The 27,653-nt window shown below is 43.2% G+C and overlaps 1 protein-coding gene across 2 annotated transcripts in view; it reads right to left on the reverse strand.

Annotated features, from left to right (window-relative positions):
- TMEM132C (transmembrane protein 132C) overlaps positions 1-27,653 on the reverse strand; it is a 982,344-nt gene that overhangs the window by 168,440 nt on the left and 786,251 nt on the right. For both annotated transcript variants that reach the window (XM_073557084.1, XM_073557085.1), the window contains one exon: positions 164-307. In XM_073557084.1, coding sequence (XP_073413185.1) covers positions 164-307 — 144 coding nt within the window. The remainder of the gene's footprint in view (positions 1-163; positions 308-27,653) is intronic.

Here is a 27,653-nt window from a genome sequence, read left to right on the forward strand (position 1 = left end):
TAAATTGTGCTCCCCAATGGCATGTGACTCAGACCTGTATCCGCTTTTTTTTCAGCATTGTAAATGTTGGGAAAAAGTGGCATGGTTCCTCCAAAATACAACATTTTTGTAAGCAGCAATTGTTTTTTTTATTATGAATGATAAAAGCTACAATTACACTTACTTTTACCACATCCTCATCTGAGGACTTGCATTCCACCAGCTCTGAAATGTCAGCTACAGACCCATTTTCTTCAACTGAAACAACCTTCACTGGTACCGCTACTGTCTTTCCTGTTAGGATGGCAGTATTTAAAATCTCTGTGTCCTACATAGAAATAAAAAAAAACATGATTGTGTTAAAGTATGTTATATATGTAAGTCGATTTGTCTTCTTCTGAAGGGTGTGGAGGAAAACGTACTTTATAAATTGTATCAATTGGTTTCCATCAACTTAAATCCAATATGATTAATACGACTATTGTGCAAGACAAATTGCATTAATATAGATGTCCTTGACGCAAATGGAATTTATCAATGTAATCCCCAAATGATGGAAAAACATGTAAAACAATTAAATCAAAGAATTCTCACCCAACTTAGGTCTAGTGCTATCTTTCTGCTGCTCCTGCCTCGGCATTTTGGCTGCAGCTGTGACACTGACATTAAAGGGAACCTGTCACCCCCCAGGCGTTTTTAACTAAAACAGCCACCTTGTGCAGCACTAATGCTGCATTCTGTCAAGGTGGCTCTTTTAGTTGGGGTCCCTTCCACCGCTGAAAGAATCATTTTTATAATTTGTCACTCATACCTCTACTTTGTCTGGGGGCAGGTCTTTCCTCTGGGACACAGACGCCTCACAGCCATCAGTCATTTCCTCGATTCTTCTGGGCACTGCCTCCTCAGCATTCAGTTATTTACCCAGCACCTGCGCTGTAATCTTGTTTCTTGGGCATGCGCTGCCCGTCCACTGACATCACATGATGTCTTCTTTCTAGCGCCTGCATGGACGTACGGCCCGAGATCCCACCCCGCAGTCTCTTCTGATTTATTCACATTGTGGGGCCCAACTCTCCAGCTATCTTGCAAGCCCAGCCCTCATAAACTAAACAAGGCTCGTGGAACTACAGGTCCCAGAGAAAAATTGCAGGCTTACAGCGCAGAAGACCTCTGCCTCTGGAACACATACTGACCTTTCACAATAACGCCAGTCACTGTCTCACAATACAACTAATGAAGCTGAGGAGAAGAATGCTCAACTTGGATCCATTCAAGACAGGGTTCTGCAGTGCACAGTTCCTCTGTGTCCATTCTTAAGGCCACGTTACATTTAGCAATGCACCAGCGATCCCGACCACGATATGACCTGGTCAGGATCGCTGGTACATCGCTAAATGTTCGCTAGTGAGCTGCCAAACAGGCAGATCTCACTAGCGATGCAGCAGCGGTCGGCGGTCGATACCTACTGTCACATGCAGCGAGGGTGACGTCTTCCGCCCGCGTCCATGGCTCGCTCGTCGGCGCCAGCAGGAAGCCAACGACGCGAAATGGACCAGGCCAATCTTGCGCGATCACCGATAACCAGCGGGGGGGCCGGTCGGAGGTGAGTGTCACATGTAGCAATATCGCTAGCGGTGTCACTGCTGTGTCACAAAATCGGTGACGCTTTAGCGATATCGCTAGCGATATCGCTATGTGTAAAACCCCCTTTAGGATTGCTGGTGTACCAACCACTGAGATATAAATACAGATAGGAAATAACTTATTTTGGGAATAACCTTTTTGACTGATGCACCATTGTTGACTTTACTATTTTGCTCAAATTTCTTACTCAAAGTCAGGGTCATCATGGCTGTTATTGTTTTATCTATTTTTTGATTGTGCTGATAGTAATAGAGTGCAAGCAAATCTGTGAAAAAATATTTATTATAATTCATTCTATTCACAAAATGCTCATCATGCTTTTTTTTAAATAAATATATATATCCAAAATGGAAAAGAACAAGATGTAGGTCAGTTAAAGTCAAATATTTTCACAAACCCAAAGATAACTATGTCTACTTTTTTTTTCCAGCAGAGGCACTTATCATCCCACTAGGCTGGTTCAGATGGGGATACACAAATCTGTTATTATTATTTCCATTTTTCATTTTTTGGTAAAGAAAAACTTATTATAACAAATATTATAATTTCCACTTAAAAGCAGGTCTGTTAGATGCCTTTCCAATGTTTCCTGATATGCAGAATGCGCACATAATGGAAAATCCATTAAAATAAATGTAAAATATTTAAGCAATTGGTATTGATAAGGTCAGTTACAGTCAAATATTTCCCCAAATCCAGGATGAAAGCTTTTTATTTTTTTTTCATTTAATACATTTCAAAAGTTTCATTAGACAAGTACACACGGGGAATTATCACGCAAAGTTTCAGTAAAGCAGAATTTTGTGAAATGCAAATTTTTTTTAATACAATGTTAATATTTATTCAAGGACAGTTTTAGTGTGAGATATACCATCAATTTTCTCTGAGATACGTAAAAAACAATAAATTACACAGATAGATACGATAGCTGAAAACTACTTCATAGTGAAAAGATTTCTAAAATATCATCAATTATAAGGAAATATTCACATTTTTTCTAACATTCTTCACATATATTGTTATGTACATGCATTTTGTCTTCTGGATTGTTATGAAGAGTGGCTTGGAGTAGAATTAAAAATTTAAAACCAACACAAAGCAACTAGTGATGAGCGAATCCACTCAAATTTGAATTCAGCAGTTTGCTCAACTTTGGCCAGCAAATTTAATTCACATGAAATGTCTCCTCTCAAACTAGAGAAAAATAAGCATACGTTAAAAAAAATTAAATACACTTAACACACCCATTCGGCCCCTGTCTTACAGTGCAGCCCTGCTTTGGTGCTGTTGTATTCTTTGGTCTAGTCACCAGTGTGACTTCATGGCCTTCTTGTTGACCAATTGGCCTGTGACGTCATGGTGAATATCCATTTTTCATTTTTTAAGTCAGAAAAGTGGAAGCACACCTCCCATAACTTTGTTAATTTCGAGTGAAATGAACCAAAAAATCAGATTCCCTGCAAATTAATTTTTTTGTGAAATTCAAGGCACCGTCAATTTACCTTGAATCACCTCTACAAGTTACTAATAGAGAATATTTAGACCTGCAGACACACTACGACATTCAATTCAATGTGAAATTTTAATTATTGTTGAAAAAAAATTAATACACAAAGACATATACAGTATGGAAAATAAGTATACACATACAGTATATGCACTATAAGTATACACTGCCGATTTTGCAACTTTTCCCAGCTACAAAGAATGGAGAGGTCTTTAATTTCTATCATAGGTACACTTCAACTGTGAGAGACAAAATCTAAAAATAAAGACCAGAAAATCACATTGTATGATCTTTAAATAATTAAATTGCATTTTAGTGCATGAAATAAGTATCAGATCGCCTACCAACCAGCAAAAATTCTGGCTCTCACAGACCTATTTGTTTTTCTTTAAGGAGCCCTCCTACTCTGAACTCATTACCTGTATTAATTGGACCTGTTTGAACTTGTTACCTGTATAAAAAAACCTGTCCACACACTCAATCAAGCACACTCCAACCTCTCCAACATGGCCAAGACTAAAGAGCTGTCTTAGGACACCAGGGACAAAATTATAGGTATACACAAGACTGGGATTGGCAGCTTGGTGAGAAGGCAACAACTGTTGGTGCAATTATTAGAAAATGGAAGAAACTAAAGATGACTTTCAATCTTCTCTGGCGTTTCCTGCAAAATCTCGACTCGTGGGGTAAAAATGATTCTGAGAAAGGTCAAGATTCATGCCAAAACTACATGGGAGGACCTGGTCAATAACCTGAAGAAAGCTGGGACCACAGTGCCAAACATTATCGTTAGTAATACACTGCGCCGTAAAGGATTAAAATTCTGCTGCGCTTTCAAAGTCACCCTGCTAACACCAGAACATGTCCAGGTCCATTTGAAGTTCACCAACCACCATCTGAATGATCCAGAGGAGGCATGGGAGAATGTCAAGTGGCCAGATATGACCAAAATAGAACTTTTTGGTATCACTCACCACATTTGGAGGAAGAAGGATGAATACAACCCCACACATACTGTCCCAACCATGAAGCATGGTGGGGGAAACATCATACTTTGGGGGTGATTTTATGCAAATGGCACAGAATAACTTAACCGTATTGAAGGGAGAATGGATGGGGTCATGTATTGCAAGATTTTGCCAAGCAACCTTCTTTCCACTGTAAGAGCATTGAAGATGGGTTGTGGCTGGGTCTTCCAGCATGATAATGACCCAAAATGTACAGCCAGGGCAACTAAAGAGTGGCACAGTAAGAAGCATTTTAAGGTCATGGAGTGGCCTAGACAATCAACAGACCTGAACCCAATAGAAAATCTTTGGAAGGAGTTGAAATTCAATGTTACCCAGCAACAGCCACGAAACCTGAAAGATCTGGAGAAAATCGGTAAGGAGGAGTGGGCCAAAATCCCTGCTGCAGTGTGTGCAAACTTGTTCAAGAACTACAGGAATCACTTGACTTCTGTAATTGCAAACAAAGGTTTCCGTACCAAATATTAAATTCTGTTTTTGTTTTGAATCAAATACTTATTTCTTGCAATAGAATGCAAGTTAATTATGTAAAAATCATACAATGTGATTTTCTGGATTTTTTCAGATTCTGTCTGTCACAGTTGAAGTGTACCTATGATAAAAATTACAGACTTCTCCATTGTTTGTAGGCGGGAAAACTTGCAAAATCGATCGGGATTGTATCAAATGCTTATTTTTCCAACTGTATATCAACAGTTTCAGCATGGTTAACTTTGCAAGCCTCTAATTTCTGAAACTAAAGGTTGTTTAATGCTTGGGAAGAAATTGACAACCTGTTGTGAAATCCATATCAATGGTGTTTTTAGGCCATAAAGGCATTAAAGCCTTGTGACTATTAGCGGACTCGTGGAAGTTCAGATTCGTGGGGTTTAGCCAAATTTTAGTCCAAAGTCCGGTTTGGAAAACTAGAACTTGACCAGAGCTTCATATAAGTCAATGGGGACCTGAACTTTGGTTCTGTAAAATGACTGTAAAATGGTCATAGTAAGGGCTACGTGCCTGAAAAAGGAAACAAAATGTGAGTATGAGCAGGACAATTTCCCTGCAAAGAAATGTGGATAGGGAAATTGCTTAAATAACAAAATAAAAAATAATAATCTTGAACCAGGAGTTGCAGGTCCAAGTGGAGGAGTGGAGCAGTGCCTTGAGTGTATAGTTTACTGTATTTGTTAATAAATGAAAAAATACATTTATGTGATTTTTTTCTCTTTCTACTTCCTGGGTTAGTAATGGGGATGTCTGATATATGCCTCTCCATTACTAACCCTTGGGCTTGATGCCAGCGGACATTACACAGCTGACATCAACCCCATAAGCCACGAACCCGATCGCCAGCACACCATGGCAATCGGGAGGAGACAAGGCTAAATGCCAGAATCGTGACATCTAATGGATGTGCCATTTCTGGGGCAGCTGTAGGCTGGTCTTATTAGGCTCGGAATGGAGCCAATATCCGTGGACATTCCCAGCCTATTGATATTAGCACCCAGCTGTCTACTTTGCATTATCTGGTTATTAAAAATAGGTGTACCAAATCACTTATTTTAGGGTCCCTCCATTTTTAATAACCAGCTAAAGCAAAGTAGACAGCTGGGGGCTGATATTAATTGACTGGGACGGTCCATGAATATTGGCCCCCCTTCCCAGCATAATAAGACAAGCTCACAGCTGTCTGCTTTCCCTTGGCTAGTTATTAAAAAATATGGGAAGCCCAAGGCATTTTTAATATTATTTATTTCTTTTACACTGCCTCTCATGCAACCTGTTATCTGGTGTTTATAAAGGCCAGGTCACGGGTGACGCCGGTCAATCACAGCTATGTTAATACTTGGCTTGGCTGTAATGGGGCTGGATGTGCCACAGCCATAAAACTTGTTGACTCACTGTGTTGCAGTCTTTTAACAAGTTTTGTTAAGCTAGCGAACCCAAACAGTAACATGGACTTTTCGGAGAAGTCTGTGTTCGTGGTTCTGCATGGGACAGTACGTTGTTCAGTACAAACTTCGAACTTTATCATTCGGGTTCACTGATCCCTAGTTGTGACATGATTTATTTTTTTATACATATTTATGTGTTCTTTATGTGTTCTTCACATCCACACACAGAGTGGAGTATGAATATAATAATTAAGCAGAAGCTACCTCTGCCTTATTTTCATGAGGGCCTGCCTCCATCCTGAGGCATATTGGTCTTGTGACCAGATATTGGTAAGTATTGCCCTTTTGTCTGTGATGTTACTCTATAACAAAGAGCTCTATGAATGATCAGTGACTTCAATCAATTTAATTTCTACAACAGTCAGTTCAGAAGGATACAGACTAGTCAGGAAATATTTCGATAATTTAGCCTCTGTACATCATTATAATGAATTATAGAAACCCAGTTAATAAGATGTGATTGAATTTTAGCTTAAATATAAGAGGTCTTACAAAAAAATGGCATTGAAGGGATTTTCTGGTATGAACTGAAAAGTCTACACTCAATCTAACTACAGACTGCCGCGTAGAGTGACCGCAGATTTTTTTTATTTTAGACTGGAGAATTCTTTCAATCATTTATGTATTACAGCCAATTTCTATAAAGCACTTCCATTGTCAAAGGCTCAACAGTAATTGGACAATTGAAATAAGCCTTTTCCTGGCCTGGCGTGGCCTGCTATACTTAAAGCAATACCAAAAGCACTGGAAAAGCAAAGGAGAAAACTAATGTGGATGATTACAGAATTTCCTTGTTAACCCCTTTACTACCAAGTGTGGTTTGCACGTTAACTCCCAGGCCAATTTTTACAATTCTGACCACTGTCCCTTTATGAGGTAATAACTCTGGAACGCTTCTATGGATCCTAGTGATTCTGACATTGTTTTCTCGTGACATATTGTACTTCATGTTAGTGGTAAAATTTAATTCATATAACTTACGTTTAATTGTGAAAAAAACGGAAATTTGGCAAAAATTTTGAAAATTTTGCAATTTTCCAACTTTGAATTTTTATGCTCTTAAATCACAGATATATGGCACACAAAAAACTTTAGAAATTAATAAGTTATTGTGCAATTTGTCCTGAGTACGCCGATACCTGATATGTGGGGGGAACCACTGTTTAGGCGCATGGCAGAGCTCGGAAGGGAAGGAGCGCCGTTTGACTTTTTCACTGCAAAATTGGCTGGAATTCACATTGGACGCCATGCCACGTTTGTAGAGCCCCTGATGTGCCAAATCAGTGGAAACCCCACACAAGTGACCCCATTTTGTAAACTAGACCCCCCAAGGAATTTATCTAGATATGTGGTGAGCACTTTGAACCCCCAAGGGCTTCACAGAAGTTTATAACGTAAAGCCGTACGATTAAAAAAAAACATATTTTTTCCACAAAAATGATCTTTTCACCCCCAATTTTTATTTTCCCAAAAGTAACAGGACCCCAAAAGTTATTGTGCAATTTGTCCTGAGTACGATGATACACCATGTATGGGGATAAACCACTATTTGGGCACATGGCAGAGCTCAGAAGGGAAGTAGCGCCATTTAACTTTTTTGGCTAGAATTGAGATCGGACGCCATGTCGTGTTTGGAAAGCCCCTGATGTGCCAAAGCAGTGGAAACCCCCCTATTCTAACTCCAACCCTAACCCTAGCCCTAGCCCTAACTCTAGCCCTAACCCTAGCTCTGAACCTAGCCCTAACTCTAACCCTAGCCCTAATGGGAAAATGGAAATAAATAAAAAATAATGTATTTTATTATTTTTCCCTAACTAAGGGGGTGATAAAGGGGGGTTTGATTTACTTTATATGGCGGGTTTTTATTTTTGGCAGCTATCATATGCTAAAAGACGCTTTTTATCGTTAAAATAGTTTATGCATCACCACATTTTGAGAGCTATAATTTTTCCATATTTTGATCCACCGAGTCACGTGAGGTCTTATTTTTTGCGGGATGAGTTGACGTTTTTATTGGCACCATTTTCGGACACGTGACATTTTTTGATCGCTTTTTATTCCGATTTTTGGGACGCAGAATTAACAAAAACCAGCATTTCATGAATTTCTTTTGGGGGGTGCGTTTACACTGTTCTGCGAGCGGTAAAATTGATATGGCAATTTTTTTCTCCGGGTCAGTACGGTTACAGCGATACCTCATTTATGTCATGTTTTTTATGTTTTGGCAGTTTTATGCAATGAAAACTATTTTATATAAAAAATAATTATTTTTGCATCGCTTTATTCTGCGAGCTATAACTTTTATATTTTTTCGCTGATGATGCTATGTGACAGCTCGTTTTTTGTGGGACAAGATGACGTTTTCAGCGGTACCATGAATATTTATATGCATCTTTTTGATTGTGCGTTATTGCACTTTTTGTTTGGCGGTATGATAATAAATCATTATTTTTTGCTTAGTTTTTTATTTTTACCTTTTAAGGGGTTTGCTAAAAGGGTTAACTAATGGGACAGTTTTATAGGGTGGGTCATTACGGATGCAGCGATACCAAATATGTGTACATTTATTGTTTCTTTGTTTTTTTATTTTCAAAAAATGAATTTATTAGGGAATATTTTTTTTTTAAATTATTTTTACACTTTTTTTTAACTTTATTATAATATCCCATGGGGGACATCACTGTCCTGTTACAGATCGAGGATCTGTCACATCACAGATCGCTGTGACAGATCAGCGATCTGTCACAGGCACTGCTACAGGCTTCCTCATGCCTGCGCTCTGCAGGCAGTGAGGAAGCCAGCTCCCTGCAGGCCCCCGAAGGTCCCCATCGCCATATTGGATCCGGGGACCTGCAGGGAAGGCGACCCCTGCAGCGGCGCTGCACATCGCGCTGCTGTGGGGGTCGCAGGGAAGCACAGCTGATCGTGCTAGACGTAATATTGCGTCCATGGGAATTAGGTCCCAGGTCACATGGATGGAATATTACGTCAATTGTAGGAAAGGGGTTGAAGAAAAACCCTTTTAAAACATCTTAAAAAAGCTGGTGGGGTCTGTGCTAATATTCTATAGAGAATAAACAAAATTATACTTCCATCAGAATTAAGGGAAAAGAACAGTATAAAGAAGTAGGGGAAAGGGGCATGATCCGAACCATACACCATCATCCGTCAAATGTAGTGGAGGCCGTGTTATGGCATGGGCATGTATTGCTGCCAGCCCATATTTTAGATCTCTGCGTGATCCAGAACTGTAATGGTATTTGACTAATGGAGTGACCTACACATGTTGACGCTGACTTTTCTGTTTGTCTAGCTTTGAGTCTATTTTGCTTTTTGGGACTTATATTTAAGAAGTAGAACTGCTATAACTGCTTAAATATTGTCACATATGGCAAAATAAAAAGTACAAAATGTTTCAAATGTTTTCATTAAGCCTGTTAGCTTTAGGATTCATCAAAATAATTAGTATATTATCATGTAAGACATATGTACAATTCCTCCCTCATCTTCACACTAACTAACTACAGGCCAACATAATAAATCTAATAAAAGGAAAAATATTTGCTGCTTTGTGGTAAGTGCCGTTTTACAATTTCTCTCCTCTAATTTTATATCGTTAATCATGCATCATAATTAGCATTCATTTGCATTTATTACTGTGAATATGTAACCACTAGAAGTTTACTATTTTTTTGCTCATAACTTTTTCTTTAGGAGACTATTGATTAATTAATAAGAAAACTTTGTTTGTTTTCTCTGTTGATTTTTTATGTCTAATGCATTGTGCATTGTAAAGACAAATATTTTTACTCTCTTAATGTCTTAATGTACCGTTTAATTAACTACGGTTGAGGCTGAGAATAATATATTATTTCAAGTTGTTAATGAGTATGAAGATATAATATATTCATACCACCTACACTTAATGTTTAGACTATACAAAGGAGAATTGTCCCACTTTTCAGTTAGCTGATAAAACTAATACCAAGTGCAAGTGACATTATAAATAAAAGCATGGAGGCTCCTTCACTGGAGCTTATGTTACTCCAAGGAATAAGCCAATTAATTCTTTACATTGGTTTGTAGACAATTGCCATTCAGTTGTAAGCTGCAAAGCTATCAAGTGGGACTAATTTAAGTACTAATTTAACATTAACTTAGGCTGAATGAGAATGTAAAATGACAGTTACTAAACAGACCCCGGCAGAGCTTGGTAGGATTACATTGTATTCATTCTATCACATTTACCATTATGTTTTTGTATGATTTTCATTCTCATTTGCATTTTAATGGTTAATTAACAACCACATACCTTAATGGGTATAATAAAGGAGACTTTCCCAAACATTGCACAAGCTGAATATTAATCATTTAGTCCTTACAAAGAAGACACATCTTCTTCCAACTCTTGATCTAAAGCTAGCCATCATTTTTAAAAGTGTAAGTTCATAATGATCACTGACCAATGAGTTTCCGAAAAATGTGATCAATCATGTTGAGTTTTTGTAACTGCTATTTTGCTGAAACTATTGGAGAAATTTACGTTAATAAGTGCTCCATACACCAGTCTAAAAGAGAAAACTGGAGAGAAATGTACCCAATTTTTTTACCCCTTCGCCACCTTGGATTTTTCTATTTTTGAGTTTCCATTTTTTTGCTCCCCTTCTTCCCAGAACCATAACTTTTTTTAATTTTCTATCAATATGGCCATGTGAGGGCTTGTTTTTTGCGGGTTGAGTTGTACTTTTGAACGTCATCATTGATTTTAACATAACGTGTACTGGAAAACAGGAAAAAAATTCAAAGAACGGTGAAATTGCAAAAAAATGCAATTCCACACATTGTTTTTTATTTTGCTATTTTATTATGTTCACCAAATGCTAAAACTGACCTGATGTTATGATTCTCCAAGTCACTATGAGTTTGTAAATACCAGACATGTGTAGGTTCTTAATTATATAATTGGTGAAAAAAATCCAAAGTTTCTTAAAAAGAAAAAAAAAGGCGCTACGTTCCGAAACCCATAGCATCTCCATTTATCGGGATCTGTGGCTGGATGAGGGCTCATTTTTTATGTGCTAAGTTGACATTTTTATGGATACTATTTTGGTGTGGATAAAATGTTTTGATCGCCCATTATTGCATTTTAATTCAATGTTGCGGCGACTAGAGTTGAGCTACTTTTGCTTTTTTAGGGTCGCGTTTCGTTTCGTGAAACCCGACTTTTCCAAAAGTCGGGTCGAGCAAGATCGTCCGATTATAGGGAAAAGTCGGGGTCGTCCCGAAACACGAAACCCAATGTAAGTCAATGGGGAATAAAAGTCGGCAGTGAGAGGAGGACAGGAAACACACCTACAGTGCCCATTTGAATGCCAAAAGCATCAATTCTTCTTACTTAAGCTTGTCAACCTTAATTAACTTCATAATACAAGTTACGCACTGAAAAATGGGGGTTATTTGGCTAAATTTGTGGGGGGGGAGGGCTGGCTGCAGGTTTTCATGTGCCCTGGGCGAAAGAGCGCCCCTTTAACACATACCACAACTCATCATGCTCCGATACGGCAGAGAAATAGCGGTACAGTACAATTAAAAATACCTCACTTTTTACATCTCATGACGAGGCCCATCTATTTCTCCATACAAAATCATTGGTCCCATATAATGTTTGAAACAGTATATGATGAGCTCCACATAATGCTACAGTATATGTTGGTCCCCATGGATGAAGCTCCACTGTCTTATGGGCCCAAATAATGCTCCAAACATAATGGGCCCCATTTCTAATGCTCTAGTGTATAATGGGCCCTGTAAATGCTGCTCCAGTGTCTGATGTCCACCTTTGGAATGTTCCAGTGTATGGTGGGCCCCATCTATCATTCTCCAGAGTATAGTGCTCCCCAAAAATTGCTGTCCCAACATAGAAAACAATCAATTAAGTCTCCTCGCTAGGGAATCCCTGTACTTGTCTGGACAGGTGCTGTAGCTTGCTTAACAGCTCGCCAGCCGTTCTCACGCCCAGTATGGATTGCACGTGATTGCACAAAGGTTAGAAAGGGTACCGTATCCCCGGATAACATGTATGGATAGCGTACACATTCAAAATATATGTCTATACATCAGGAGGCAGGCTCAGACGGTCTCAGGCACAGTATGGATTTGACGGCCCAGATTACACAGCGGAGGAGCAGGGAGAGGTAAAGATTGCAAATGCTGGGGCCCTGGCCAAGAAAGGGGGGCACACTCGTGGGCGTCGGTACTGGCACTGGGCCCCTCATAGTACAGCGGTGTGTCTGACGGCGGGTGTGCACCACCACCGTCAGAGACACTTGATTGCACTATGAGGGACCCTGTGCCAGTGCCCGCGCCCAAGAGTCGGCCTACCCACCTGTCCAGGGCAACGGCACTCGCACGGTGTCGTGCGCTAGGTGGTGACCCCGGCCATGGGGGGGGAGGCAGCACAGTTAGGGAGTTTTAGAAAGTGGCATATGTTGATGTTGGACATTCAACTGATGCAAAAGGCGAAATAGGTGAAGTACCAGGAAGAGGTGGACCAAAGCAAGCCATTTTTCTGTCACCCTATGTGTCATCAGGGGAAGGTGGGACAAAATCCTTGGAAACCCATGCGTGGTTCATTTTAATGAAGGTTAGATCATCCACATTTTGGGTTGACAGACGGGTCCTTTTTTCTGTCAGGATTGATCCAGCTGCACTGAAGACTCTTTCCGATAGCACACTTGCAGCTGGGCAAGCGAGCTCCTGTAAGGCATATTGGGCCAATTCAGGCCAGGTGTCCAGTTTAGCGGCCCAATAGTCAAAGGGGAATGACCTGTGTGGGTGAACATCGATATGGGAGGAAAAGTAGTTTGTAACCATAGTTGACAACTGCTGTCTCCTGTCACTTTCCATCGATGCAGTATTACCAGTTGTGTGAGCGGTATTTGAAAAATCAGTCCACAACATTGTCATGAAACCCCTGTCTCCAACGCCACTTCTGCTGTGTGCACCACGAACACCTCTGCCAAGCTGCCCCCGGCCCGTACGGCTCGTGTGAGAACCATCACCGCTGCTGTGTGCTGGGAATGCCTCAAGCAACCGATTTACCAGAGTTGCTTGTTTAATAGCCAATATTAGGTCAAGGTTCTCCTGTGGCATGATGTTTTGTAATTTGCCTTTATAGCGTGGATCCAGGATGCTGGCCAACCAGTAGTCGTCATCGTTCATCATTTTGGCAATGCGGGGGTCCCTTTTTAGGATCCGCAAGGCATAATCTGACATGTGGGCCATTGTTCCCGATGTCAATGATGCACTGCGAGTGCTGGGTGGAGGAGCACTTTCTGGCAAATCCACATCCCTCCAGTCACGCACAAACCCTGTACCAGACCTTGCCACGCCAACATTTTCACTTGCCCCACGAGATGCATCCTCCTCCCCTAAGTAATCATCCCCATCATCCTCCTCCTCCTCCTCCTCTTCTTCCTCCACCTCGTCCAGGAGAGGTCCCTGAGCAGACAATGGCTGAATGTCATCAAGGATTCCCTCCTCCTCTTCCTCCTCATCAACATTGGCTGCAGACGCCTGCTCCTTAAGGTGCGTCAAAGTTTGCATGAGCAGACGCATAAGTGGGATGCTCATGCTTAGGATGGCGTCGTCTGCGCTTACCAGCCGTGTGCATTCCTCAAAACACTGAAGGACTTTACAAAGGTCTTTCAGCTTCGACCACTGCACGCCTGTCAACTCCATGTCTGCTCTCAAAGTGCCTGGCCGTGTATCCTCCCACAAATGCATTATGGCCTGCCTCTGCTCGCACAGCCGCTCCACCATGTGCAGGGTGGAGTTCCACCTTGTTGCAATGTCGATAATGAGGCGGTGGTTGGGAAGGTGGAGCAATCACTGCAGCTTCTGCATACGAACGGAGTGTACAGGCGACCGGCGGATGTGCGCGCACAGTCTTCGCACCTTCTGGAGCAGGGCTGTTAACTCCGGATAATTTTTGAGGAAGCACTGCACCACCAGGTTCAAGGTGTGAGCCAAGCAAGGTATGTGGCTGAGTTTTGAAAGGGCTATGGCTGCCACAAAATTACGGCCGTTATCACTAACTACCTTGCCTGCCTCAAGATGTACACTGCCCAGCCATGACTCAGTTTGTCGCTTCAAGTACTCGGCCAGCACCTCGGCGGTGTGTCTGTCGCCCAAACACATCATCTGCAACACAGCCTGCTGACGCTTTCCACTAGCTGCTCGATAGGGGGACACATTGTGTGCAACAGTGGCAGCTGAAGATGGAGTGCTCGTACGACTGCGCTCTGTGGACGAGCTGTCGCTTCTGGAGGAGGAGGAGGAGGAGGAGGGTCGAACGCCTACAGCCAACTGTTTCCTAGACCGTGGGCTAGGCAGCACTGTCCCACCACCGCTGTCCCCTGTGGACCCTGCATCCACCACATTAACTCAGTGCGCAGTGATGGACACGTAACGGCCCTGGCCATGCCGACTGGACCATGCATCAGTTGTGAGGTGCACCTTTCCGCTCACTGACTGCTTGAGTGCATGGACAATGCGGTCTTTCACATGATGGTGGAGGGCTGGGATGGCTTTGCGAGAGAAGAAGTGGCGACTGGGTAGGTCATAGCGTGGTACTGCATAGGCCATGAGTTCGCGGAAAGCTGTGCTTTCCACCAACCGAAAGGGCATCATCTCAAACGAGATTAGTTTGGCAATGTGGGCGTTCAAACCCAGTGTACGCGGATGAGAGACTGAGTACTTTCTTGACCTACTCATAGTGTCTGGGAGGGTGAGCTGGACTTGAGAGCTGCATATGGTGGAAGTAGCGGTGGACAGGGCGGACTGAGAGAGGGTTGATGATGGTGATGGAGTTGGTGTTCTTTCTGATGGCCTAGAATCAGTCTTTCGTTGATATAACAGTGGGATTCCCTGACTGCTGTGGCCTTGCAACGATACCTCAACATTTGCTGCTGTGCTAACCGGTGGGCTTACAGTGGGGGAAACAATGTAGCGTTGCTGACTACCTTCGTTGTGATCAGTTGCACATGTGGCACTTGAGGTTTGGTGTTGTGTCCACGCTTGCAAGTGCATGCTGGTTAAATGTCTAAGCATGCAACTGGTATTCAAATTTTTCAGATTTTTCCCTCGGCTAAAGGTCTTTGCGCACTTCTTACAGATAACCTTGGCCTGATCATGAGGATTTTGTTCAAAAAACTGCCACACTGCACTCTTCCTACTTTGGCAGACATTTTGCGGCCTAGCACGCTGTGATCTTTTGACCCTCTGGACAAGCTGTCCAGCAACTCTTTTGATGTTTGGAACCTGTCTTTGGAGTGCTCCGGGCCTGCCAGATAACAGCTGTTGCGATGTCGATGTCTGCTGTGGATGCTCCTCATCTGAGCTATTGGAAGCAGCACCCTCTTCCCCCAATGGATGCCAATCTGGGTCAACAACTGGGTCATCCATCACCTCCTCTTCTATGTCATGTGCATCTTTCTCTGTGTCACCGTGTATGGTGGTATAGTGTGCGGGAAGGGGCACCTGAGTCTCATCAGGGTCAAAATCTGGCTCTGTACACTGCGAGGACAATGTAGTGCTCTGAGTGAATGTACCAGCAGAATCATCCATCAGCGGCTGTGCATCAGTGCACTCCATGTCAGATTCATCTTGGCCTGGGTAATTCACCATTTGACTTGATAATCCAGGCATGGTATGTGAAAACAGCTCCATGGAGTAATCAGTAGTATGGCCTGCGTCATCCTTCAATCTTGGTTGGGGTGAAGGACACAAGGAAAGGTGTGGTTCATGAACATGAGCCTCCAATGACGACTCAGTGCTTTTACTTTTTACAACTGAAGAAGAGGAGGCGATAGAGCTGGAGGCTGAGTCAGCAATGTAAGACAAAACTTTTTCCTGATGCTCTGCCTTTAAAAGCGGTTTGCCAACTCCTAGAAAACTAAGCGTTCGAGGCCTTATGTAGACAGACGATGACGCAGGGTCAGCACCTCCTGCATTTGGTCCTATTTTGCTCTTGCCACTACCATCAGATCCACCACCAACACCATCATTACCAGCTGCCAACCCCCGCCCAATTCCACGGCCTCTTCCACCAGCCTTCCTCATTTTTGGTAGAAATGTAGACAAAATCCAACAAACTATATAGTAATGTAAAACAAGGTACAAGGTGTCTATAGGACAGGGGAGTTTTAGAATTTCTGCACACACTTGTGGACAGTGGACACTTGTGGATTGAGTGCGGCCCACTGATATCTGAGCGCTATGTGACACGCTCGATGGCACAGCTGCCTGTGACCAAAGTGACGAGAGGATAATGGAGATTTTGAATCTCTGCGTACACTTGTGGACAGTGGACACTTGTGGATTGTGTGCAGCCCACTGATATCTGAGCGCTATGTGACACGCTCGATGGCACAGCTGCCTGTGACCAAAGTGACGAGAGGATAATGGAGATTTTGAATCTCTGCGTACACTTGTGGACAGTGGACACTTGTGGATTGTGTGCGGCCCACTGATATCTGAGCGCTATGTGACACGCTCGATGGCACAGCTGCCTGTGACCAAAGTGACGAGAGGATAATGGAGATTTTGAATCTCTGCGTACACTTTTGGACACTGGACACTTGTGGATTGTGTGCGGCCCACTGATATCTGAGTGCTATGTGACACGCTCGATGGCACAGCTGCCTGTGACCAAAGTGACGAGAGGATAATGGAGATTTTGAATCTCTGCGTACACTTTTGGACACTGGACACTTGTGGATTGTGTGCGGCCCACTGATATCTGAGCGCTATGTGACACGCTCGATGGCACAGCTGCCTGTGACCAAAGTGACGAGAGGATAATGGAGATTTTGAATCTCTGCGTACACTTTTGGACACTGGACACTTGTGGATTGTGTGCGGCCCACTGATATCTGAGCGCTATGTGACACGCTCGATGGCACAGCTGCCTGTGACCAAAGTGACGAGAGGATAATGGAGATTTTGAATCTCTGCGTACACTTTTGGACACTGGACACTTGTGGATTGTGTGCGGCCCACTGATATCTGAGCGCTATGTGACACGCTCGATGGCACAGCTGCCTGTGACCAAAGTGACGAGAGGATAATGGAGATTTTGAATCTCTGCGTACACTTTTGGACAGTGGACACTTGTGGATTGTGTGCGGCCCACTGATATCTGAGCACTATGTGACACGCTCGATGGCACAGCTGCCTGTGACCAAAGTGACGAGAGGATAATGGAGATTTTGAATCTCTGCGTACACTTTTGGACACTGGACACTTGTGGATTGTGTGCGGCCCACTGATATCTGAGCGCTATGTGACACACTCGATGGCACAGCTGCCTGTGACCAAAGTGACAAGAGGATAATGGAGATTTTGAATCTCTGCGTACACTTGTGGACAGTGGACACTTGTGGATTGTGTGCGGCCCACTGATATCTGAGCGCTATGTGACACGCTCGATGGCACAGCTGCCTGTGACCAAAGTGACGAGAGGATAATGGAGATTTTGAATCTCTGCGTACACTTGTGGACAGTGGACACTTGTGGATTGTGTGCGGCCCACTGATATCTGAGCGCTATGTGACACGCTCGATGTCACAGCTGCCTGTGACCAAAGTGACGAGAGGATAATGGAGATTTTGAATCTCTGCGTACACTTTTGGACACTGGACACTTGTGGATTGTGTGCGGCCCACTGATATCTGAGCGCTATGTGACACGCTCGATGGCACAGCTGCCTGTGACCAAAGTGACGAGAGGATAATGGAGATTTTGAATCTCTGCGTACACTTTTGGACACTGGACACTTGTGGATTGTGTGCGGCCCACTGATATCTGAGCGCTATGTGACACGCTCGATGGCACAGCTGCCTGTGACCAAAGTGACGAGAGGATAATGGAGATTTTGAATCTCTGCGTACACTTTTGGACACTGGACACTTGTGGATTGTGTGCGGCCCACTGATATCTGAGCGCTATATGACACGCTCGATGGCACAGCTGCCTGTGACCAAAGTGACGAGAGGATAATGGAGATTTTGAATCTCTGCGTACACTTGTGGACAGTGGACACTTGTGGATTGTGTGCGGCCCACTGATATCTGAGCGCTATGTGACACGCTCGATGGCACAGCTGCCTGTGACCAAAGTGACGAGAGGATAATGGAGATTTTGAATCTCTGCGTACACTTTTGGACACTGGACACTTGTGGATTGTGTGCGGCCCACTGATATCTGAGCGCTATGTGACACGCTCGATGGCACAGCTGCCTGTGACCAAAGTGACGAGAGGATATTGGAGATTTTGAATCTCTGCGTACACTTGTGGACAGTGGACACTTGTGGATTGTGTGCGGCCCAGTGATATCTGAGCGCTATGTGACACGCTCGATGGCACAGCTGCCTGTGACCAAAGTGACGAGAGGATAATGGAGATTTTGAATCTCTGCGTACACTTGTGGACAGTGGACACTTGTGGATTGTGTGCGGCCCACTGATATCTGAGCGCTATGTGACACGCTCGATGGCACAGCTGCCTGTGACCAAAGTGACGAGAGGATAATGGAGATTTTGAATCTCTGCGTACACTTTTGGACACTGGACACTTGTGGATTGTGTGCGGCCCACTGATATCTGAGCGCTATGTGACACGCTCGATGGCACAGCTGCCTGTGACCAAAGTGACGAGAGGATAATGGAGATTTTGAATCTCTGCGTACACTTTTGGACACTGGACACTTGTGGATTGTGTGCGGCCCACTGATATCTGAGCGCTATGTGACACGCTCCATGGCACAGCTGCCTGTGACCAAAGTGACGAGAGGATAATGGAGATTTTGAATCTCTGCGTACACTTTTGGACACTGGACACTTGTGGATTGTGTGCGACCCACTGATATCTGAGCGCTATGTGACACGCTCGATGGCACAGCTGCCTGTGACCAAAGTGACGAGAGGATAATGGAGATTTTGAATCTCTGCGTACACTTTTGGACACTGGACACTTGTGGATTGTGTGCGGCCCACTGATATCTGAGCGCTATGTGACACGCTCGATGGCACAGCTGCCTGTGACCAAAGTGACGAGAGGATAAGGGAGATTGGATTGCTTTTAAAAAAGCAGTTTGCGGAGCAGTGGGTAAACAGCAATGCCAGCGTGTCAGGAAGCCTTAGAAGGCAGCCCAACAACCAACACCACTGATACACCACAATATAGCCTCCCCTTGCACTGCACACACAGTGACTTGTGTGATGTGCAGGCCAAATCGCTAGCAGCAGAAGCAGTTTTTTTGTCTTCTTCCCTGCCTAACGCTCTCCCTACAGAATCAGCAGCAACCTCTCCCTATACTAAGATCGGCAGAAGTAAGATGGCGGTCGGCGTGCACGCCCTTTTATACCCCCTGTGACGCCCACCAAAGCAAGCCAATCACTTGCATGCCCTTCTGAAAGATGGTGGTGACCCGTGCCTATGTCATCACGTTGCCCACAGTGTCCGTGGATCCTGATTGGCTGAAAAAGAGCGCAAAACAAACTTTTGAAACGCGACTTTGGCGCGTAAGTCGCCGACCTCGTGGCCGACCTCATCCTAGGGTCGGGTTTCGTTTCATGAAACCCGACTTTGCTAAAAGTCGGCGACTTTTGAATTTTTTCGACCCGTTTCGCTCAACTCTAGCGGCGACCAAAAAAACTTAATTCTGACGTTTTGAGTTTTTTTTCTCATTACGTTATTTACCGGTCGGATTATTTTTATATACTGCTAGATCGGGCGATTCTGAATGCAGCGATATCAAATATTCATTTTTTTTCTTTATTATTTTAATTTGAATGGGGCGAAAGGGGGGTGGTTTGAACTTTTCTATATTTTCATTTTTTAAATATTTTTTAAAACTTTTTTAATTTTTACTTCATTCCATATTCTCCATGGGAGACTAGAAGCTGCAATTATCCAATCGCTTGTGCTACACAGAACAAGGCAGTACACGTCTAAGGTGGAAAAGAGGCAAAAAAGGCGCAGGATAGCAGATGATGTACATTTATATCACATGTCATGTCCCTGACATTGATGTGGGCTCACACACAAAGCCCACATCTTTCCGGCAAAAGATGGCTGATATTATCAGCCATCATGTTCCTCTAACAGCTCCATCCTGCAGTTAATCTCTAACAGTGGCATTTAACACACCCTGACATAATTGCGGAGCTCCATTTGGTTGCCATTATAAACGGAGATCTTCTGAAGACCTTTGTACTTGTCATGATGATTCGCCTGTGAATTCCAGCTGGCATTCATAGGAGAACATGATTTTCCATATACACAGCAATGCTAATGTATTGCTATGTACAGGGTGGGCCATTTGTATGGATACACCTAAATAAAATGGGAATGGCTGGTGATATCAACTTCCTGTTTGTGGCACATTAGTATATGGGAGGGGGGAAACTCAAGATGGATGGTGACCATGGTGGCCATTTGGAAGTCAGCCATTTTGGATCCAACTATATTTTTTTCAGTGGGAAGAGGGTCATGTGACACATCAAACTTATTGAGAATTTCACAAGAAAAACAATGGTGTGCTTGATTTTAATGTAACTTTATTCTTTCATGTGTTATTTACAAGTTTATGACCACTTATAAAATGTGTTCAAAGTGCTGCCCATTGTGTTGGATTGTCAATGCAACCCTCTTCTTCCACTCTTGACACACTGATAGTGACACCGCAGAAAAAATGCTAGCACAGGATTCTAGTATCCATTGTTTCAGATGCTGCACATCTCGTATCTTCACAGCATAGACAATTGCCTTCAGACTACCCCAAAGATAAAAGTCTATGGGGGTCAGATTGGGAGACCTTGGTGGCCATTCAACTGCCCCACGATAACCAATCCACTTTCCAGGAAACTGTTCATGTAGGAATGCTCGGACCTGACACCCATAATTGATGGTATGGTGTGGTATATGGGGTACAAAGATAGTGGGGCCATTCTTCATCAATGGAAACCTCAATGCCACTGGATATCAGAAATTTCTACACCATGGTGTGTTGCCCTCTTTATGCACTGAAGATGGCACATTCCCTGAGTTTTTCCAGCAAGATGGTGCACCACCACATTATGGGCGTCAGGTCCGAGCATTCCTACAAAGAATCTGACCCCCTTAGACTAGCATTTCTTCTGCGGTGTTGCTATCAGTGTCAAGAGTGGGAGAAGAGGGTTGCATTGACAATCCAACACAATGGGCAGCACTTTGAACACATTTTATAAGTGGTCATAAACTTGTAAATAACTCATCTATATATATAAAAATTAATGTATGTGTGTATGTATGTGTGTATCAGCCATGCCCACTCCACATCACCCCACCCAATCACTAAGCATCTTTCATTTCACCAGAGCTGTTTAAAAGAAGCTGAGCTGTGATTGGTTGCTATGAGCAACAGTTTTTCCATTCCACAACACCTCAGCAGACACTGACCAGGTGGGAGAAATCTAGCATCCCCAGGAACATAAGCTCCCAGCCATTGTCTGCCTCCCAGAAAGGAGCAGAGAGCACATGACAGAAATGAATCCCACTCCCTGCCCATATACCCATCACACATCCTCCATCCCAAAGTCCAGTGCCCATATACCCATCACACATCCTCCATCCCATCGTCCCATAGGCACATCTTCCCTCTTAAAGGGATCTCTGGTATGGTAGTTAGGGCAAATCCCTCAGCACTCTGATTCTGACCCCAGACTTCTATTAATGGGATCATCGGTAAAGAAGTCAGGACAAATCCACTCTGTGCTCTGGTTCTGACCCCAGGCCCCTCTTAAAGGGATCCCTGGTATGGAAGTGAGGGCAAATCCACTCAGCACTCTGGTTCTGACCCCAGGACTCTCTTGAAAGAGGGATCCCCAGTATGGAACCTAGGAACATTCCACTCGGTGCTTTGGTTCGTACCCCAGGTTCTCTTAAAGGGATCATTGGTATGAAAGTGAGGGCAATTCCACTCAGCACTCTGGTTCTGACCCCAGACCCTTCTTAAAGGGATCCGCGGTATGGAGGTATGTTAGTGAGGGCAAATCCACTCTGTGCTCTTTTTCTGACCGCAGGCCCCTCTAAAAGGGATCCCCTGTATGGAAGTGAGGGCAAATCCACTCTGTGCTTTGGTACTGACTCCAGGCCTCTCTTAAAGGGATCTCTGGCATGGAAGTTAGGGCAAATCCCTCAGAGCTCTGATTCTGACCCCAGGTTTCTATTAAAGGGATCATTGGTATGGAAGTTAGGACCATTCCACTCAGCGCTCTGGTTCTGGCCCCAGACCTCTCTTAAAGTGATCCCCAGTATGGAAGTTAGGACCATTTCACTCAACACTGTGGTTCTGACCCCAGGCTGACAGGATGATGTGGAATATTAGGGGTAGTAGTCCGGTGGCTCTGACGGGATGATGTGGGATATTAGTGGTAGTTGTCTGGTAGCTCTGGCTGACAGGATGATGTGGGATATTAACGGTAGTAGTCTGGTGGCTCTGGCTGATGGGATGATGTGGGATATTAGTGGTAGTAGTCCGGTGGCTCTAACGGGATGATGTGGGATATTAGGGGTAGTTGTCCGGTGGCTTTGACAGGATGATGTGGGATAATAGTAGTAGTAATCCGGTGACTCTGATGGGATGATGTGGGATATTAGGGGTAGTAGTCTGGTGGCGCTGGCTGATGGGAAGATGTGGGATATTAGGGGTAGTAATCCGGTGGCTCTGACGGGATGATGTGGGATATTAAGGGTAGTAGTCCGGTGGCTCTGGCTGACGGGATGATGTGGGATATTAGTGGTAGTAATCCAGTGGCTCTGATGGGATTATGTGGGATATTAGGGATAGTTGTCCAGTGGCTCTGATGGGATGATGTGGGATATTAGGTGTAGTAGTTCGGTGGCTCTGGCTGATGGGATGATGTGGGATATTAGGGGTAGAAGTCCGGTGGCTCTAACTGGATGATGTGGGATATTAGGGGTAGTAGTCCAGTAGCTCTGGCTGATGGGATGATGTGGGATATTAGTAGTAGTAGTTCAGTGGCTCTGGCTGATGAGATGATGTGGGATATAAGGGATAGTAGTCCGGTGGCTCTAACTGGATGATGTGGGATATTAGGGGTAGTAGTCCAGTAGCTCTGGCTGAAGGGATGATGTGGAAAATTAGGGGTAGTAGTCCAGTGGCTCTGATGGGATGATGTGGGATATTAGGGGTAGTAGTCGGGTGGCTCTGACAAGATGATGTGGGATATTAGGGGTAGTAGTCCAGTGGCTCTGACTGACAGCTTGATGTGGGATATTAGGGGTAGTTGTCTGGTGGATCTGGCTGACGGAATGATGTGGGATATTAGGGGTAGTTGTCTGGTGGCTCTGTCTGATGGGATAATGTGGGATATTATAGTGAATGTGGCTATGCAGAGTGGGCAGTGCTATATACTCAGTGATATATACAGTGGGGAAAAAAAGTATTTAGTCAGTCAGCAATAGTGCAAGTTCCACCACTTAAAAAGATGAGAGGCGTCTGTAATTTACATCATAGGTAGACCTCAACTATGGGAGACAAACTGAGAAAAAAAAATCCAGAAAATCACATTGTCTGTTTTTTTTTCATTTTATTTGCATATTATGGTGGAAAATAAGTATTTGGTCAGAAACAAGCAATCAAGATTTCTGGCTCTCACAGACCTGTAACTTCTTCTTTAAGAGTCTCCTCTTTCCTCCACTCATTACCTGTAGTAATGGCACCTGTTTAAACTTGTTATCAGTATAAAAAGACACCTGTGCACACCCTCAAACAGTCTGACTCCAAACTCCACTATGGTGAAGACCAAAGAGCTGTCAAAGGACACCAGAAACAAAATTGTAGCCCTGCACCAGGCTGGGAAGACTGAATCTGCAATAGCCAACCAGCTTGGAGTGAAGAAATCAACTGTGGGAGCAATAATTAGAAAATGGAAGACATACAAGACCACTGATAATCTCCCTCGATCTGGTGCTCCACGCAAAATCCCACCCCGTGGGGTCAGAATGATCACAAGAACGGTGAGCAAAAATCCCAGAACCACGCGGGGGGACCTAGTGAATGAACTGCAGAGAGCTGGGACCAATGTAACAAGGCCTACCATAAGTAACACACTACGCCACCATGGACTCAGATCCTGCAGTGCCAGACGTGTCCCACTGCTTAAGCCTGTACATGTCCGGGCCCGTCTGAAGTTTGCTAGAGAGCATTTGGATGATCCAGAGGAGTTTTGGGAGAATGTCCTATGGTCTGATGAAACCAAACTGGAACTGTTTGGTAGAAACACAACTTGTCGTGTTTGGAGGAAAAAGAATACTGAGTTGCATCCATCAAACACCATACCTACTGTAAAGCATGGTGGTGGAAACATCATGCTTTGGGGCTGTTTCTCTGCAAAGGGGCCAGGACGACTGATCCGGGTACATGAAAGAATGAATGGGGCCATGTATCGTGAGATTTTGAGTGCAAACCTCCTTCCATCAGCAAGGGCATTGAAGATGAAACGTGGCTGGGTCTTTCAACATGACAATGATCCAAAGCACACCGCCAGGGCAACGAAGGAGTGGCTTCGTAAGAAGCATTTCAAGGTCCTGGAGTGGCCTAGCCAGTCTCCAGATCTCAACCCTATAGAAAACCTTTGGAGGGAGTTGAAAGTCCGTGTTGCCAAGCGAAAAGCCAAAAACATCACTGCTCTAGAGGAGATCTGCATGGAGGAATGGGCCAACATACCAACAACAGTGTGTGGCAACCTTGTGAAGACTTACAGAAAACGTTTGACCTCTGTCATTGCCAACAAAGGATATATCACAAAGTATTGAGATGAAATTTTGTTTCTGACCAAATACTTATTTTCCACCATAATATGCAAATAAAATGAAAAAAAAACAGACAATGTGATTTTCTGGATTTTTTTTTCTCAGTTTGTCTCCCATAGTTGAGGTCTACCTATGATGTAAATTACAGACGCCTCTCATCTTTTTAAGTGGTGGAACTTGCACTATTGCTGACTGACTAAATACTTTTTTTCCCCACTGTATATATATACACTCACTGGCCACTTTATTAGGTACACCATGCTAGTAAGGGGTTGGACCCCCTTTTGCCTTCAGAACTGCCTCAATTATTCATGGCAGAGATTCAACAAGGTGCTGGAAGCATTCCTCAGAGATTTTGGACCATATTGACATGATGGCATCACACAGTTGGCGCAGATTTGTCGGCTGCACATCCCTGATGCGAATCTCCCGTTCCACCACATCCCAAAGATGCTCTATTGGATTGAGATCTGGTGACTGAGGAGGCCATTTGAGTACAGTAAACTCATTGTCATGTTCAAGAAACCAATCTGAGATGATTCGAGCTTTATGACATGGCGCATTATCCTGCTGAAAGTAGCCATCAGATGTTGGGTACATTGTGGTCATAAAGGGATGGACATGGTCAGCAACAATACTCAGGCAGGCTGTGGCGTTGCAACGATGCTCAATTGGTACCAAGGGGCCCAAAGAGTGCCCAGAAAAAATTCCCCACACCATGACACCACCACCACCAGCCTGAACCGTTGATACAAGGCAGGATGGATCCATGCTTTCATGTTGTTTACGCCAAATTCTGACCCTACCATCCGAATGTCGCAGCAGAAATCGAGACTCATCAGACCAGGCAACGTTTTTCCAATCTTCTACTGTCCAATTTCGATGAGCTTGTGCAAATTGTAGCCTCAGTTTCCTGTTCTTAGCTGAGAGGAGTGGTACCCAGTGTGGTCTTCTGCTGCTGTAGCCCATCTGCCTCAAAGTTCGACGCACTGTGCGTTCAGAGATGCTCTTCTGCCTACCTTGGTTGTAACGGGTGGCAATTTGAGTCACTGTTGCCTTTCTATCAGCTCGAACCAGTCTGCCCATTATCCTCTGACCTCTGGCATCAACATGGCATTTCCGGCCATAGAACTGCCGCTCACTGGATTTTTTTTCTTTTTCGGACCATTCTCTGTAAACCCTAGAGATGGTTGTGCGTGAAAATCCCAGTAGATCAGCAGTTTCTGAAATTCTCAGACCAGCCCTTCTGGCACCAACAATCATGCCACGTTCAAAGGCACTCAAATCACCTTTCTTCCCCATACTGATGCTCGGTTTGAACTGCAGGAGATTGTCTTGACCATGTCTACATGCCTAAATGCACTGAGTTGCCGCCATGTGATTGGCTGATTAGAAATTAAGTCTTAACACACAGTTGGACAGGTGTACCTAATAAAGTGGCCAGTGAGTGTATATATATATATATATATATATATATATATATATATATATATAATCATTATAATTTGTTATAACTAACCGTAGTTAGTTACTATGCCTGGGCAACGCCGGGCTCTTCAGCTAGTGAAAGAATAAAGTTACGTTAAAACCAGGCACACCATTGCTTTTCTTGTGAAATTCTCAATACGTTTGATGCGTCACATGACCCTCTTCCCATTGGAAAAAATAAAGTTGGATCCAAAATGGCTTACTTCAAAATGGCTGCAATGGTCACCACCCATCTTGAAAAGTTTCCCCTTTCCCATATACTAATGTGACATAAACATGAAGTTGATATCAACAACCATTCCCATTTAATTTAGGTGTATCCATATAAATGTGCCACCCTGTATTGTATAAGTTAACAGAAGATGGCAGCTTCAAATCCCCTAAGGGGATATTAAATACAGTAAAAAGTAAAAAAAAAAAAATAATAAAAAAAATGTTTTTAAAAATATGAAGAAAATACAAAAGTTGAAATCACCCTCCTTTTGCTCCATTAAAAATAAAATAATTTAAAAAAGTTAAAAATAAACATATTTGGCATTGCTGCATTCGTAAAAGTTTAATCTATCAAAATATAAATTAAATTTATTTGAACAGAAAATGGTGTAGCTAGAAAAAAATTGAAACTTGAAGACTGTGATATAATTTTTACTAAAATATCTTAAAAATTATCAACAGCATTAAACGAATAATGGCTATGTACACCTTTTCAACTATCATTTTCTATTTACTCAATATATCTGAACTGATCAATAATGTATAAGTTCAAATTAAAAAATAATAATATTTGGTTTCTGAAGTTCCATTGCAAACAATTGTCTCCATGGTAAAACAAACACACAAACAAATCGTGTAAAGTCTTATCCTGCAGTCATAAACCCTTCTATCTTTTCTTCGCTTCTTGCTAAATTAGCATAAAGTTGAGGACAAATAGAAGGAAATATGATTGCAAGGTTAGTATACATATGGATTGTTTGCTGGTTGTTATTATGGAGACATATGGTCTGCAAAGGAGTATTAGAAAAAAAATGAAATAGGACATTTTTAAATAAGGTATTTTGCAAAATTGTTTTACATGTTCAAGACATTAAGGCCATATAAAAAAAAAGTTGCAAAAAGTCAACATAGCCTGTAAAGATGACCAAACACTGGGGCAAATCTATGAGAAAAACAGTCTTTTAGGAAACTTCATG

Source organism: Dendrobates tinctorius, unplaced genomic scaffold, assembly GCF_039654945.1.
Source record: "Dendrobates tinctorius isolate UK_male_01 unplaced genomic scaffold, ASM3965494v1 ptg000243l, whole genome shotgun sequence".
NCBI lineage: Eukaryota > Metazoa > Chordata > Amphibia > Anura > Dendrobatidae > Dendrobates > Dendrobates tinctorius.